This window comes from Siphateles boraxobius, unplaced genomic scaffold (assembly GCF_051911475.1).
Source record: "Siphateles boraxobius isolate OS27281-9 unplaced genomic scaffold, OSU_SipBor_1 41, whole genome shotgun sequence".
Classification (NCBI taxonomy): Eukaryota; Metazoa; Chordata; class Actinopteri; order Cypriniformes; family Leuciscidae; genus Siphateles; species Siphateles boraxobius.
In genome coordinates, this window is record NW_027509042.1 from 2253186 (window position 1) to 2268027 (window position 14842).

General features: G+C 38.1%; 1 protein-coding gene across 11 annotated transcripts in view; it reads right to left on the reverse strand.

Annotated features, from left to right (window-relative positions):
- Nucleotides 1-14842, reverse strand: part of nav1b (neuron navigator 1b) — a 100589-nt gene that overhangs the window by 71395 nt on the left and 14352 nt on the right. For 8 of the 11 annotated variants that reach the window (XM_077197754.1, XM_077197753.1, XM_077197746.1 and 5 more), the window contains 2 exons: nucleotides 13244-13332; nucleotides 1842-1944 (listed from right to left, as the gene is read on the reverse strand). In XM_077197754.1, the coding sequence (XP_077053869.1) occupies nucleotides 1842-1944; nucleotides 13244-13332 (192 nt within the window). Of the gene's footprint in view, nucleotides 1-1841; nucleotides 1945-8060; nucleotides 9014-13243; nucleotides 13333-14842 lie in introns of those variants that run through there. The other 3 variants (XM_077197758.1, XM_077197756.1, XM_077197755.1) reach the window with 1 other exon arrangement.

The following is a 14842-nucleotide window of genomic DNA, read 5'->3' on the forward strand; positions in this document are numbered from 1 at the left end:
GAGATGATCTTCTGTGTTCAGAGATGATCTTCTGCGTTCAGAGATGATCTTCTGTGTTCAGAGATGATCTTCTGCGTTCAGAGATGATCTTCTGTGTTCAGAGATGATCTTCTGCGTTCAGAGATGCTCTTCTGCGTTCAGAGATGATCTTCTGTGTTCAGAGATGCTCTTCTGTGTTCAGAGATGATCTTCTGCATTCAGAGATGATCTTCTGTGTTCAGAGATGATCTTCTGTGTTCAGAGATGCTCTTCTGTGTTCAGAGATGATCTTCTGTGTTCAGAGATGATCTTCTGTGTTCAGAGATGATCTTCTGCGTTCAGAGATGATCTTCTGTGTTCAGAGATTATCTTCTGTGTTCAGAGATGCTCTTCTGTGTTCAGAGATGCTCTTCTGTGTTCAGAGATGATCTTCTGCGTTCAGAGATGCTCTTCTGCGTTCAGAGAAGATCTTCTGTGTTCAGAGATGATCTTTTGCATTCAGAGATGATCTTCTGCGTTCAGAGATGCTCTTCTGGGTTCAGAGATGATCTTCTGTGTTCAGAGATGCTCTTCTGTGTTCAGAGATGATCTTATGCATTCAGAGATGATCTTCTGCGTTCAGAGATGCTCTTCTGTGTTCAGAGATGATCTTCTGCGGTCAGAGATGATCTTATGCATTCAGAGATGATCTTCTGCGTTCAGCGATACTCTTCTGTGTTCAGAGAAGATCTTCTGCGTTCAGAGATGCTCTTCTGCGTTCAGAGAAGATCTTCTGCGTTCAGAGATGCTCTTCTGTGTTCAGAGATGATCTTCTGCGCTCAGAGAAGATCTTCTGCGTTCAGAGATGATCTTCTGTGTTCAGAGATGATCTTCTGTGTTCAGAGATGATCTTCTGCGCTCAGAGATGATCTTCTGCGTTCAGAGATGATCTTCTGCGTTCAGAGATGCTCTTCTGCATTCAGAGATGATGATCTTCTGCAGACTTCGGTTGTAACGAGTGCTTACTAGAGTTACTGTTGCCTTTCTATCAGCTGATCCAGTCTGGTCATTCTCCTCTGACCTCTGGCATCAACAAGACATTTTCACCCACAGAACTGACACATATTTTCTCTTTTTCAGACCATTTTCTGTTAACCCTAGAGATGGTTGTATGTGAAAATCCCTGTGGATCAGCAATTTCTGAAATACTCAGACCAGCCCGTCTGGCAACAACATCTATGCCACGTTCAAAGTCACTTAAAGTCAAATTTCTTCCCCATTCTGATGCTCAGTTTGAACTTCAACAGATTGTCTTCACCATGGCTACATGCCTAAATACCTTGAACTGCTGCCATGTGATTGGCTGATAAGATATTTGGGCTAATGAGCAGTTGAACAGGTACATATGCACATACACATACATACATACATACACTCATCAGCCACTTTTATTGGTACACCTGTTTAACTACATGTACATATATATACTGTATATATTCTAGTTGTGTATTAATGTTTGTACATCTGAGTCTGTAAAGCCTTGAGAGCAGCTGATTTCTGTGTGTGTTTGTTTATATTCGTTGATGGAAAGTGTTTCATTGTGTATTTATGAATGTGGCAGCCAGGTGTTTGAATGACTGAAGTGGAAACTCTCCCAAAAGATGTGGGAGGCTGCATGGTTGTGGAAAAAGTAATCATTAGTGTATAATATAAAGCCTTGTTTATATTCATGCTCTTTGTGGCACAAATTTGTGTGAAGATTGTTTCCAAAGAACATTGTGGTGCTTTCTCCCATGGTTCATTGAAAAGCAGCAGTTTGCATCCTCGTGAATTAGTTTGGCTGTGATTTTTCATGTCATAAACATGCGCTGGTTCTCTCTCACCTCTGGCTGAGCTGAGCCCCTCGCAGGCTGGACATGGTTTCCTCCAGATTCTGTCTGAGATCCAGAACATTCTGAACCGTCCGTTTCCTTTGAGACTCGGGATCTGCACACATAATTAGCAACCAAAATACAATGAACAGTGAGTATATGCAAATAATGTTTCCATCAAGGAGCAGTATTAAATCAAGCATCAGATCATAGGATTTTCATTGTGTCAAATAAATGCATATACACCACAGTTCAAAAGTTTGGAGTAAGTAAGCTCTTTTTTTTTAAAGGAAATTTATACTTTTATTCAGCAAGGATACATTAAATTGATCAAAAGTTTCAACATTGATAATAATCAGAAATGTTTCTTGAGCAGCAAATCATCATCTGAAGGATTATGTGAAACTGAAGACTAGAACAATGATGCTGAAAATACAGCTTTGATTTTACAATATATTACATTAGAAAACAGTTACTTTTTAAACTGTAATAATATTTCACAATGCTACTATTTTTTGCTATACTTTTGAGAATAAGAGACTTCTTTCAAAAACACTTAGGCTATAACATCTTGCCTACCTCAAATGTTTGAACGGTGGTGTATTCATGTAAAGAAAAAAGATCAGTTACACTTTATTTCAATGGTTTACGTTCTACTTATAAGTAAATTTTGAAACTGCATGTGAACTAACTCTCATTAGAGTATTAGTACACTTATAGGTTAGGGTAAAGGTTAGTAGAATAAGTTGACGTAGCTGAAAAGTTACTTATAGTCAGTAGAAAGTCAATGTTTCAACAAAATAAAGTGTTAGCAGATATTAAGCAGACATTCTACTAATACTATAATGACTTCTAGTTGACATGTAGTTGCAAAGTTACATATAGTTAGAAGAATGACTAAAGTGGACCATCGAAATAAAGTGTAACCAAAAAATCTAACATAAAATAGTTTAAAATCAGCACAAAATTTGCATCTTTCAAAAAGATGAGTTTCTCAAAAAGTTTCTACACCAATATTTCCTCAATTATTTAAAGATGCTAATGGCACAAGTATTGAGAATTTAAAGACCCATGAAAGAGTTTGATAAAGACAAGTTCCCATTGAAAGAGGAAGTTGACCTTTTAAAGAGCTTGTCTTGGTTTTTAAATAGCCAACAAACTTTAGTTTACGTCAAGGCCTTCAAAGGTCTTCAACATTAAATCTAAAGGCAGCATAAAAGGAGACAAATTCCAACAACCAGATAGAATCATTTAACTCCATCACCTACATTAAGAAAATGAAAACCAGGAATGAAAGTCCCAAGAAACTAATGCTGCCTGTTCAAGCATTTTTTTCAAGCAATTTCTTGAAAACCTGCTTCTGGCTGGTGGTCAGCAAGTCAACAGCATGTCCAATCAATCCCATGGTGCAGTTAGGCCCGACGCTTGCCCTGACATTATTAACGACTGGACTGCTTTACAGGCAACGTGAGGTGGTTTACCAGCATTACTCTACAGCAGATAACTCATGTCAATCAAGTCTATTCCCATGAGAGTATTAACTCTAGCTAATTACATCACTAGACAGACTTGCATGGTGGAAATAGTAAATGAGGAGACAAGATGACAGTATTTCACTTGTTTTCACTGCAAAGTACATATGTGACCACTGCAAACAGGTATAGCAGTAGTGCTCACATAGATGACAAAAGCTGTGATTTTTCTGACATCCAGAGAAAAAGGAAGTTTTTATTTCAAAGAGCTTGTCTTTGTTTTTAAGCAGCCAACAGCCTTTCATTAATGTCAAAGCAACTAAAGGTGAAAGCTAACAGTCTTCAACATGAACCCCAAAGGCAGCATAAAATGAGCAAAATGCCAACAATGAGATTATGAGAACCAGACAGCCTCTTATCAGTCCATCGCCTTCAAGAGAACAAAGGATGAAAGTCTTCTTCTGTCCCAAGAAACTGTTCAAGCAGTTGTAAACTGCCACACAATCTCTTGAAAACCTCGTAAAAAAGCTACTTTCTACTGTACGGTCAAATAAAAAGCAAGCATGCACAAAATGTTTAAATTGATACATATACATTATGTATAAAAACACCCTCATATTTTACATTGCAACTTTAAATAGTGTTTGCAATGCTCCGATGCAATCTCCAGCTCCATGGGAGATTAAACTTTAATATATGCTCTTTTTCCGCCATGCTTTGATCTGAAAGGGCATACTGGACCACAACTTCATGTGTAGATTTTGTGCATCACTGCTGCATATGTGAGCACTGGTGCAGTTTAATGATAGACAGACAACCAGGGCTGCATTTCCTGTACAACAATGTATTGTAATTCGCTGATTAACAACCACAGAACAATGCATCGTTGGAGAAAATAACCAACTAGTCACGACTGTTTCGTGGTCTCACCTCTCTCATTTGAACCACATTGGTTTAACAATACAGGACTGTCATTAATGACTTCACACGCAGGTGGAGGAGGCATAACTTCTGCTAATTAATCTTTTCGAGATGATGCTGTAACGAACACGGCAACTAATGACTACTTCATGGTTTTTGTTCCATGTCATTTTGCTTTATTGATAATTGATTCATCGCGGGATCTCGCATACGTCATACTCTGGATTTCCCTTGCGCATTTCACACACATGCACACTCTTCAGATTTGGCCCTGATTGTAGTGTTGATACACTAAAATATATAGATTAAAATGTATATATATATTTAAATAGAATGAAATTGTATGTTAGATTGCTTCTTGTGCCCAAGAGCATGATCTATTTAAATCTATGTAAGATTACCTGCTATTTAACAAGAAACTATGCTTCTAACTACAGGTTACTAACAACGTAAGTTTGTGATGCTGTTTGTTAATATTCGTTCAATGCTTCATGAAACGCATATTTAGCTATATGTGTGTGTGTGTGTGTGTGTGTGTGTGTGTGTGTGTGTGTGTGTGTGTGTGTGTGTGTGTGTGTGTGTGTGTGTGTTGTGTGTGCGTACGTGTGTGTGTAATAAAATATATTTAACCGATTAAAAGAGTGGTAGTGCTCTCGTTCCAAACTACCAGCAGTTTTGTAAATGTTGTGTATACATAGCAAAAAATTATAATCAGATTATATAATAATTATTTAAAATTGTTTTTCAAGCTAAAACTTTTAACAATACTTAAAACAAGATACATTTAATTGAAGAAATGCTACGTAATAATGATTCAAAGATTGGATATAAGTGTATTTTTAACTTGTTTTAACCAGTTTATACTGAAAATGAGTGAAAAAGCTCCTAGAAAGACAAAATAATCTCTCAGATATATTTATCTTTTCGTACGGATTTTTCAATAGTCAAAATATCTGTCAAAAATACTTATTATACAGTAAATGTATTTTCATATTGAATAACGTCAGCTATCAGTCACCCTACTCTCTAGATATTATCAGTTATTTAAAAAAACGATAGCGCATTCAAGGAAACAAACATGACCACAGTCCCTCATAAAAGCTTACATATCCGCTTACATAAGCTTTACATATAGACTGTCACAAAGAAGCAAAATTCGGCCTCAGCCAAGTTTCCATATAACTGTTCCTCAACTCAAATTGTTGAGTTGAACTATTGTCTTTAATTGATATTTTAAGCCTTCCCCCTCAGAGGTTTGGACCTTCGTCCAGCTGCGCAGTACAATAGAAATTGTGAATGCACAGAGGAGAGAAATACTCCTTTCTGAGCTCTAATTCAGTCTTGTGACCATGAGTGGTATGCAGAAGTAGTGTGCCACATACGGTCCAACAGAACGTCTCAAAGAAGTCTATTATGCAGCGGTTTATTATGCAGAACAAATGAGCATAAACTCTACGGCCCCTATTTTAATATCTGATCTGAAACGCAAGTATCAAGCGCAAAACGCAAGTAACTTTGTGGGCGGATCTCCGGCGCTTTTGCTTTATACTGGAGGGATAAATGACTCTTGCGCCCGACGCAAATCTAAAATGGGTTGGTCTGAAGTAGTTACATTACTCATAGGTGTGGTTTGGGCGTAACGTGAAATAAACCAATCAGAACGTCCTTGCACGTTCCCTTTAAAAGCAGGCGCGCTTGTTCCATGGCGGATTGCTATTATAATAGCGGATTTGCCAGACGCACGCCAGGAGCGGTTCACAGTCGAGGAGACAGACGTTCTCGTCAGGGCCGTAAAAGACAGAGAAGTGACATTGTATGGCTATGGGAGAAACCCACCCAAATTAGCTTCGGTTAAACAGGCGTATAATAATTTGGGTAAATGTGTAAGCTAGATTTATGCCTATTTTTTCACAGCTTCATGGACACCACAATGATTTCCCTCGTGTGGTAATATTTTTCCTTGTAATTATTTATGGTTTGCAAAAATGGGAACTGCTGCGTCTGAGTAAATGAGAGAAACAAAGTGTATGCGTGTTGTGCACACGCTACATTACGGCCAAGCATGCACCCTTAAAATAGCATCTGAATAACGCGCCACTGACTTTAGACTAGGTTTTTCCTGGTCTATGGCAGGATTGTTTTCTGAAACTGCAAAATAGCACCAGGGAACGTTTGCGACGGAACACGCCTCCTCTTTTCCTGAACCCACCGGGAGCGCAAGTTCATTCCCTAATTTACCGACGTGCGTCTGTGGAGAGAAAAGTCCGCTGTGCGTCGGGTGCAAAATAGGAAGGATAGATGCGTCGGTGTACAAAGTCAATTGCGCTGGGTGCAAGATAGGACCCTACGTGTGATTATGATTATAAAAACAAAGAACTTTGATATAGAGATTCGATTTATTATTTTTAAAAACCTTGTGATTAAATGTTCCTGCATAAAAAAGTTGCCCTATAGCACAGTGTTTTCTCTCTAAATTTATAGTAGAAACTAATGTGAAGTAAGTAGAAACTAACACGCTAGTGTTCGTTGTAATTATACTCAGTATAAAGCATGCAAAAACTTTGCTAGTATTTTCTACTATAGTTTGGAATCGATCACAAAAGGCTGCTAATGCTAATTTTTGTGCTGTTCTTACTTCTTGTTTCTGGGTTCTAAGAAAATTCCCATTTGGATCTTTTGGGATTGTTTTCAAATTATAAATCCGATTAGAATGCTGTATGGATTTGTGTACAAGAGCTACGGAGAGATGACCTATACATTTTAATAAGGAGTTTAATCTAGGTCATTTGTTTACTCTTATTAGCCTTTGAACTCACCACTGAATTGTACCATGTTAAACAATGAAATGCAAAGAGGACGAGGATCGAAAATGAGATTCCAAGCAAAAAATTGTAAGAATCCAGGCCCAAATTGGTCATTCAAACAGATGAGCTCTGGAAACAGTAGAAATAGAGGTCATCCTTATTCACAAATGCAGGGCATGCTGTGTTTAGAGGATGGCACAAACTAAATGGGATATTTGTTTTAAGTGAAACAAACATACATCCTGATTAATGCCATTGACATTGCCTAATGGACATTCACTAACCATAACAAGCATACCTCATAGAATATCACGCAATCTTTATGTAGCCAAAAAGCAAGCAAAGGTGGTTAAAATCAAATTCTACAGTATGTGTAAAGACGGAAAATTATCCCTTAGAAAGCCTAGTTGAATTTCATGACAGGTGATCGTGCATGCTTGTGTTCATGTGTTCGACAACAACATTTATCAGTGTCTACAGATCAAGACACAGTCAAAAGGCTGATGACAAACTAAAAACCAAATTCATTATGACCCCTTTCTGTATTCCACAGCCTTTTCCTACTACCAGCGTCCCTGATAGCAGCCATTACCTCATTACAAATGCGAGAAGAGCGGCAACACCAGCACACACAGACGGAGAGACGCACAAGCACCAGACAGGCGTTGAAAAGCAGATCACTGTGCCGAGCATCACCCCACAGCATTTTGTCATTCAATCATTGAACGATATTGGATATACGCCAAAGGGAATAATCTATGAGCGCAATTTCTATCCCACAAGTGTGAGAGAGGGCGGATGCACAATGCACATGCTACCCAGAACAAAGCCCTGCATTGTCCAGCTGTCCGAGACCACCTTTATAATCACAGCAACATGCATTCGAGAGATCTCCAAGTGCAAATATGGATCAAAACAACAGCATGGTTGGAGTTTTCCCAATCAATCCACACCATTCATCCACCTTGCTGCCAATGGCAGCAGGTAGTAAGTGGGCATGAAAACTGGTCGCAGAGGTTTTCAACCGTACTCACCAAGCATTTGACTGAAGAGCAACTGCTCCAGGTCACCAAGAACAGTGACCACCAGCTCCGGGTCCACCTTGAGGAAGGGTTTATCACCCCCTTCCTCACCTTGACCTTTAGCCTCTGGGTCTCCAGAGCTCCCAGCCGCAGCTTTCTTCCCACTCGCTTTGGCTTTGCTGGAAAGGATATCATCGTCAGACTTGCAGTCGTCGGATGCCTTGCTCAGGGGTTTTACTTCCGCGTAAGGGCCTCGAGGGATCCGACTTTGGCTTTTTCCCAAAGCACCAGGTGCCGCAAGTGGAGTGAATGTCTTGGGTTTGCCCTGGAAGAGGGAGTGGTCCGATTTGGACAGGTTGCGGGAGAGTTGGGAACCAACCGCCCCTCCACCGCCCGCAGATTTGGGCTTGCCCATCTTCAGGTGTCCCGAGGCAGCTTTACTCATGTCATCACACCATTTGGGCTCATAGAGTTGCATCTTCTTCTCGGCATCTGTCAGCACAGCTAAGTTGGTCAAAGACCTCTGCTTGCGGAGATTGGACGGCACCGGGATACGTCCCTCTGTGCTTCCCACGCGGTAGACCTTCAGCTCGCTCCGGGCCACGCTTTGTGGCACGCCAGACTTGCCCCTCTTGGCAGCCATGCCCGCACCTTTCCTTGACGTCCCCTTTCTCTGTCTGCCTTTTATTTGACCCCCAAGCCTCTTCCTCTACTGGAGAGCATTTAGGACCAAATGAGAGAAGAGCGAGACCATGGAGGAGAGATTGAATGTGCAGATCTTTCTCTCTTGCACGGGAAGAAAATGCCGTCCCTCCCTCAGCCTCCCTGTCAGGCTGCAGCTGCTGCCGCCCTGGTTCCCCTTGTCTCTCTCCTCTTTCTCTCACTCACTCGTTTTCTCTCCTCCCTTCACCAGACCGTCTTGCCGCTGAGCCGTGCAGCAGCCAAATGACAGCAGTGCTGCACGCAACAACAGTCCCTCCCCCCTTTCTCCCTCTCTTTATCTCACTCTCACTCTCTCTCTATCACTCTCTCTCTCTCTCTCTCTCTCTCTCTCTCTCTCAGATGCATTTTCCGGTGTGTCTCTCTCTGCCTCAGCATAAAGTGAGATCTGTTAGGGGAGATGACAAATTGCAACACCAGAATGTAAACTGAATCCCGTATATCGTAAGAGTGTATTTTCACACACATTATTTCACCATCCTCATTGTTTCTCCCCTCCCCCTTCCAGTGTCCAGTGCTGAATAAATTCGATAAAAAAGCTATTCACTATGTGCCTGTAGGAGAAATGCAATCTATCCATCCATCCATCCATCTATCTATCTATCTATCTATCTATCTATCTATCTATCTATCTATCTATCTATCTATCTATCTATCTATCTATCTATCTATCATTTTTAATAGATTGCCTTTAGTGGTATAATATAATAAAGCAATATTATCTCAAAAAATCCAACACAAAACAAGAAAAAAGTCCTAAAATGTATATTTTCTTTTTATATCCATGTATCTACTTGCTCTTTTATTACAAAGATATGGTAGTCCATAGTTTTAAGTACTATAATACAATAATGCAATATAATCATACTTTCCCCCAAACATTAAGAATACATAAGTTCAGTTCTACACAACATACAAAAAAATAAATAGAAAAAGATCAATTATATTCAAGAGACATTCTCTAAATCATTTTAAATGCTTTAAATAATAAATATATAATATTATGTATAGAACAATAATTAATATTGCTTTTAAGGGTGTTTTACTAAAAAACAAAAGAAGATATTGATTAACAAGAGGATTTTTTTGCTATATACAGTTCTGGAGATAATCCAGATATATTTATTCGCAAACTTTACCTGTGCAACCGATCAAACCAAACCTCAAGGTCAAAATGTTGCTTAAATCTGCAAACCTTTAAAAAAGACAGTCAGAAAATAAATTAAATGCATTTAGCAATGTTATCATTCAAGTGAAAAAATGGAACAATGTCCTGCCAATGGATCAAGACAATATAAACAAATATTCATGACATATTCTCTAAAAACAATTTTGCTTATCAAATAAATCGATCTTGTTTCAAGGATATTTATACTGGAAAACAGAACAAACATGCCAATAAAATAAGAATATGATTTCTTGGAATATGTAGGAATAAATCTTTTACTTGGCCAATAATAAATCAATAGAGTCCAGATGTTTGCCATCGCACCTCCCTCATCCCATACATCTACACTTCATACAACCGCCGTGCTGTTTTTAGATGATCCCTAGCATCAACGTTCATGATATTCCATACGCATCTCTCTATGGACTTCTCCGCAATGCTTCGCTGGAGAAGCCGTCACCATAGCAACGCTGCTACCTACATCACAACATGCATTAGGAAGACCGTGTCTCTCCACACGGCACTGCACAAAGCAGCACATCTCCAGCGTGAATAAGGTAACAGCATGCCTCAAATCCACTTTCTGTTCGTCTTTATCGGCTCGCAAATGAGCCCTGACAGGAACCTGGCACTGACTTAAACAAATCTCCCAGAACCAGTATGATGCAACTGACCAGTTTGGTACAATGACTTAATCTAGACCTCAGCGCTGTCCTGCAGGGGGTCGGCACACTTGGCCAAACACATGCTAGTCCTGGGGCATCTGGGGTAATTCTGAGTAGAATGAGGTCTTTTGTTTGAACTGGTCATGAGGTGCCGTGTCATTCTATGGGGGCTTTTTCCATTGACATCATTAAAAGAAGAACATACTTCCTGTGGATTGCACAAGTTGTCGCAAAAAAACTTCATTTTAGTTACATCAATAAAAAGAGGGTCAACAAGTCCAAGAAAAAAATGCAACAAAATATATTGCTCTTTCATTGACTTAATGGTGCTTTATTTACTGTTTTAATTTAATTTAGCCTCAGATGTTTCTCTTATGATTTCTTAGGGGGAAAAAATTGTCAAACTGTTGTCAATTGTTGTCATACAGCATGAAATGTAGAAGAGAAATGAGACATGTTTGAATTCATATCGAGATTTCTGATATTTAATTTTCTGGTTTCTTAGCAAATCCAAGCACAATTTGAGATGCCGTTAAGCTGTTGTTTTTTAATATCAGCAAAAGTCTCTATTTGTTTTCAATTTAAAATCAATCAATCAATTACAATTGTCAATTTCAAAGATCTGAAAAGTATTTATGTAATGTAATCAAGTCTAAAAAAAACAAGATATTAAAATATATTTAAAAAGCGAGATATAAAAAGAGATCCAAAGTATCAATTTAATCTCAATTATGTCTAAGAAAAATTTGTCAGATATTAAAAATACCATTAAAAATAATCTCAAAAAGGTCTAAAAGAAACAACTAAGATATAAATATTAAAAAGGATATATTAAAAGTATACATATATATATATACATATATATATATATATATATATATATATATATATATATATATAGACGTCACCTCACCTAACTGAGATTAATTGGATACTTTTCAGATCTTTATGTATATATAAAGATCTGAAAGTATCCAATTAATCTAAGATAGGTCTAAGGGAAACATTTGATATATTATAGAGCTCAAAAGTCTCCACATTTAACTGCTGTATAAAAGAAAACAGTATTAAAAAGATCTGTTCTTTTCTTCCATGAGATATATTCGGATGTACATTATATATCACTGTGGTTCGACGCTTACACAAAACACCGCCGGATTCTGACACGTATTAGGTGAGAGACCTCGCCGTTTTCTCTTGATAAAATATGAAACACACTTTCTGGTGTGACTACCGCCCTCTCTCTGGAGAAAGCCAAAGGTTCTCCAAACATCTGGATCCCATCCGGACACTGTGGTTGGCCAGCAGTGCAGATGTTTGCAGACATGAGCACATCCCATGGGTTGCTGGCATCTGTAGCTGGTCAGATGCTGGCATTACACCACACTGATGTATTACTCACATGTGCTCGCGTTTCATTCAGTGTTTGTGTGCGGATGTGGGAACATATGGCTGTGCTTGTCTGTTTGTTTGTTTGTTCACGTGCCATCATTTTCTACATTAAAATCACACCCCTCTGAAGAATTACTGAGTGACACAGAAAATAAATCTTATGTCTCCGCTGCACACATGCTGTATATTAATGTGAAACATGTGAACACCCTCTGTAAAGTCTCATATTGTTGCACATTATTCTCATATATGAAAATATCTGTAATAAGACTAGCTCAGAATTTGCTTCTCACATTCTGCCTGGTAAATTTACTCACAGATGTTTACTGACACTAATGAAGCAACCAGAGGGCCTAAAAGACTTTAACCATGGTAAAAATCACTGTAATGCACAGCTTCAATTAAGATTATTAAGCTTATTGGTTAATTAGCTCTCTTATGGTTGGCTAACCATTTGTTCCATGATGCATTGCTTAGAAGCTGATGTAAATTTACATATATATATATATATATATATATATATATATATATGGCCAACATTATAGTATTATACAGTATTTCACTGAGATGGTCTATATAGAGCCGTGTGGTCTGCTAAAATCTATATAGCTTCATAGTTCAGACATTGAGAACATACATCAGCAAAGCCATGAATCTCCTCACATGGACTAGCAATCATAATTTAAAACACCAGCATTTTTTTATAGTTTTTTATAATTCTATCAATCTGAATAATGGCATCCCTCACAAAAAAATTTACCGTGATGATATCAGACACTAACAACAATCTCAGACAATCTCAGTACAGTTTATTATCCTATATGATAAAGGAAAAGCTCATTACAGAAAAAAGACTTTGGCTGCAACTGAAATCACATACTTCTCTACTATATAGTAGGCGAAACAGTATGGGACAAAAGAAGTATGTCTGAATTCAGTCCTTATAAAAGAGTATGCTAAAAGTACTCGGATAACCTACTTCTTCCAGCGAGATTCTGAAGTGTGCATATGATGGACAGTTTTGGACACTTCTGTGAATGGTGAATGGTGGTGAAGCGACGTGACTGATGCTGGTAGGTCACATGATAATGACAACAACATGGTGAATGTAGTACGTCTACATTCGATTCATAAATTTTAGCGGTCGTGAAGTAATCACTTATTCAAAATAAGTACCTGCTCAAAAGAGTATGCGGTTTCGGACGCAGCCGTAGCTTTCATGAATATTGAATATTTTAGCAGAGACTCACTCAAATCCTCACAGCACATTTCCATAGAGTCTGAGGAACAATCACTGAGATCCTCCAGAGAAGCTTCAGTGTCCTCCCGGACCTGCGGCCTGAGGAGACAGAGGGACACACCAAAGGTGAACAAGAAAGAAAATGGGAGTTTTTAGTATTTATAGTATATAAACTTAAAGGATGAGACCTTATTTCAGCATCAATTGTGTCTCAGATGTTTCTTTAAAACATATATATATATATATATATATATATATATATATATATATATATATAAATACAGGTACAAAATACAAATGAGACAATATTACCCATACAGTTACAGAATAAATATATACAGTATATAATGTATGTATATATATATATATATATATATATATATATATATATATATAGCTTTAAAAAAGATTAATCGCATCTAACAAACATTTTATATATATATATATATATATATATATATATATATAAACACACTACCATTCAAAAGTTTGGGGTCAATACGATTTTTTTTTTAAAGAAATTAATACTTTTCTTCAGAAAGGACACATTAAATTGATCAAAAGTGACAGTAAAGATGTTTATAATTATGCAAAATATTTGTTTTTTAATTAAATGCTTTTCTCTTTCAACTTTCAAAGAATCCTGAAAAATATTAATCACGGTTTGCACAAAAATATGAAGCAGCTCAACTGTTTTCAACTGTGATAATAATCATAAATGTTTCTGAGCATCAAATCATCATATTATACTGATTTCTGAAGGATCATGTGACACTGAAGACTGGAGTAATGATGCTGAAAATTTAGCTTTGATCAAATAAATAAATTACACTTTACTATATATTCACATAGAAAACAGCCGTTTTACATTGAAATAATATTTAACAATATTACTGGGTTTTGTTTTGTATTTTTAATCAAATAAATGCAGCCTTGGTGAGCAGAGAGACGACTTTTAAAAACATTAAAAATCTTACCGACCCCAAACTTTTGAACGGTAGTGTATATATATATATAGCAATATTAATGGTAAAATTTTAAGAAAATCATATTTATGTCTTAAAAATCACATTGACATTTGGAAATGGAGGAACTTGTCAGGGTTCGGCTAAAGAGGAAATCTACTGGAGCAAGAAATGCGCACGAATCCAGTCCATAGGAGGGGAATGGCGCAGCAAGCCGACACTTCGGCCTGGGCTTACAGTGAAACTTGCTTCATTAGAAGGGAGCCCACGGGAAGCAGCGGTTCGACACGTAGGCTATTTTTCTAGGGAACATGATAGTGTTGTCCAGCCCGCAGGTGTAAAGCATGTGTCAGCGACGCACTCTGTGTCAACGCCTAGATAGGAGCTATACTTTCTCTTTGGGTTAACACACCAGAATGATGGCAACCACTATGCAGTGGGCCAACCTCTGCTTGGAAACAGCCTTCCCTTTCTGCTGGTCTCCGTAACAGGCTCCTGAGGCTTTGCATTCTGTCCCGTTATAACCGCAAGGAGCAGAAAGGGCACAGAAAAGCCAGGGCTGGGTCTGCCTCCTCCGGGGCAGCGCTTGCAGGGTCACCACCTGGTCCCCTTTTCAAGGGAGAGGTAGGAACCTTGGGCACACA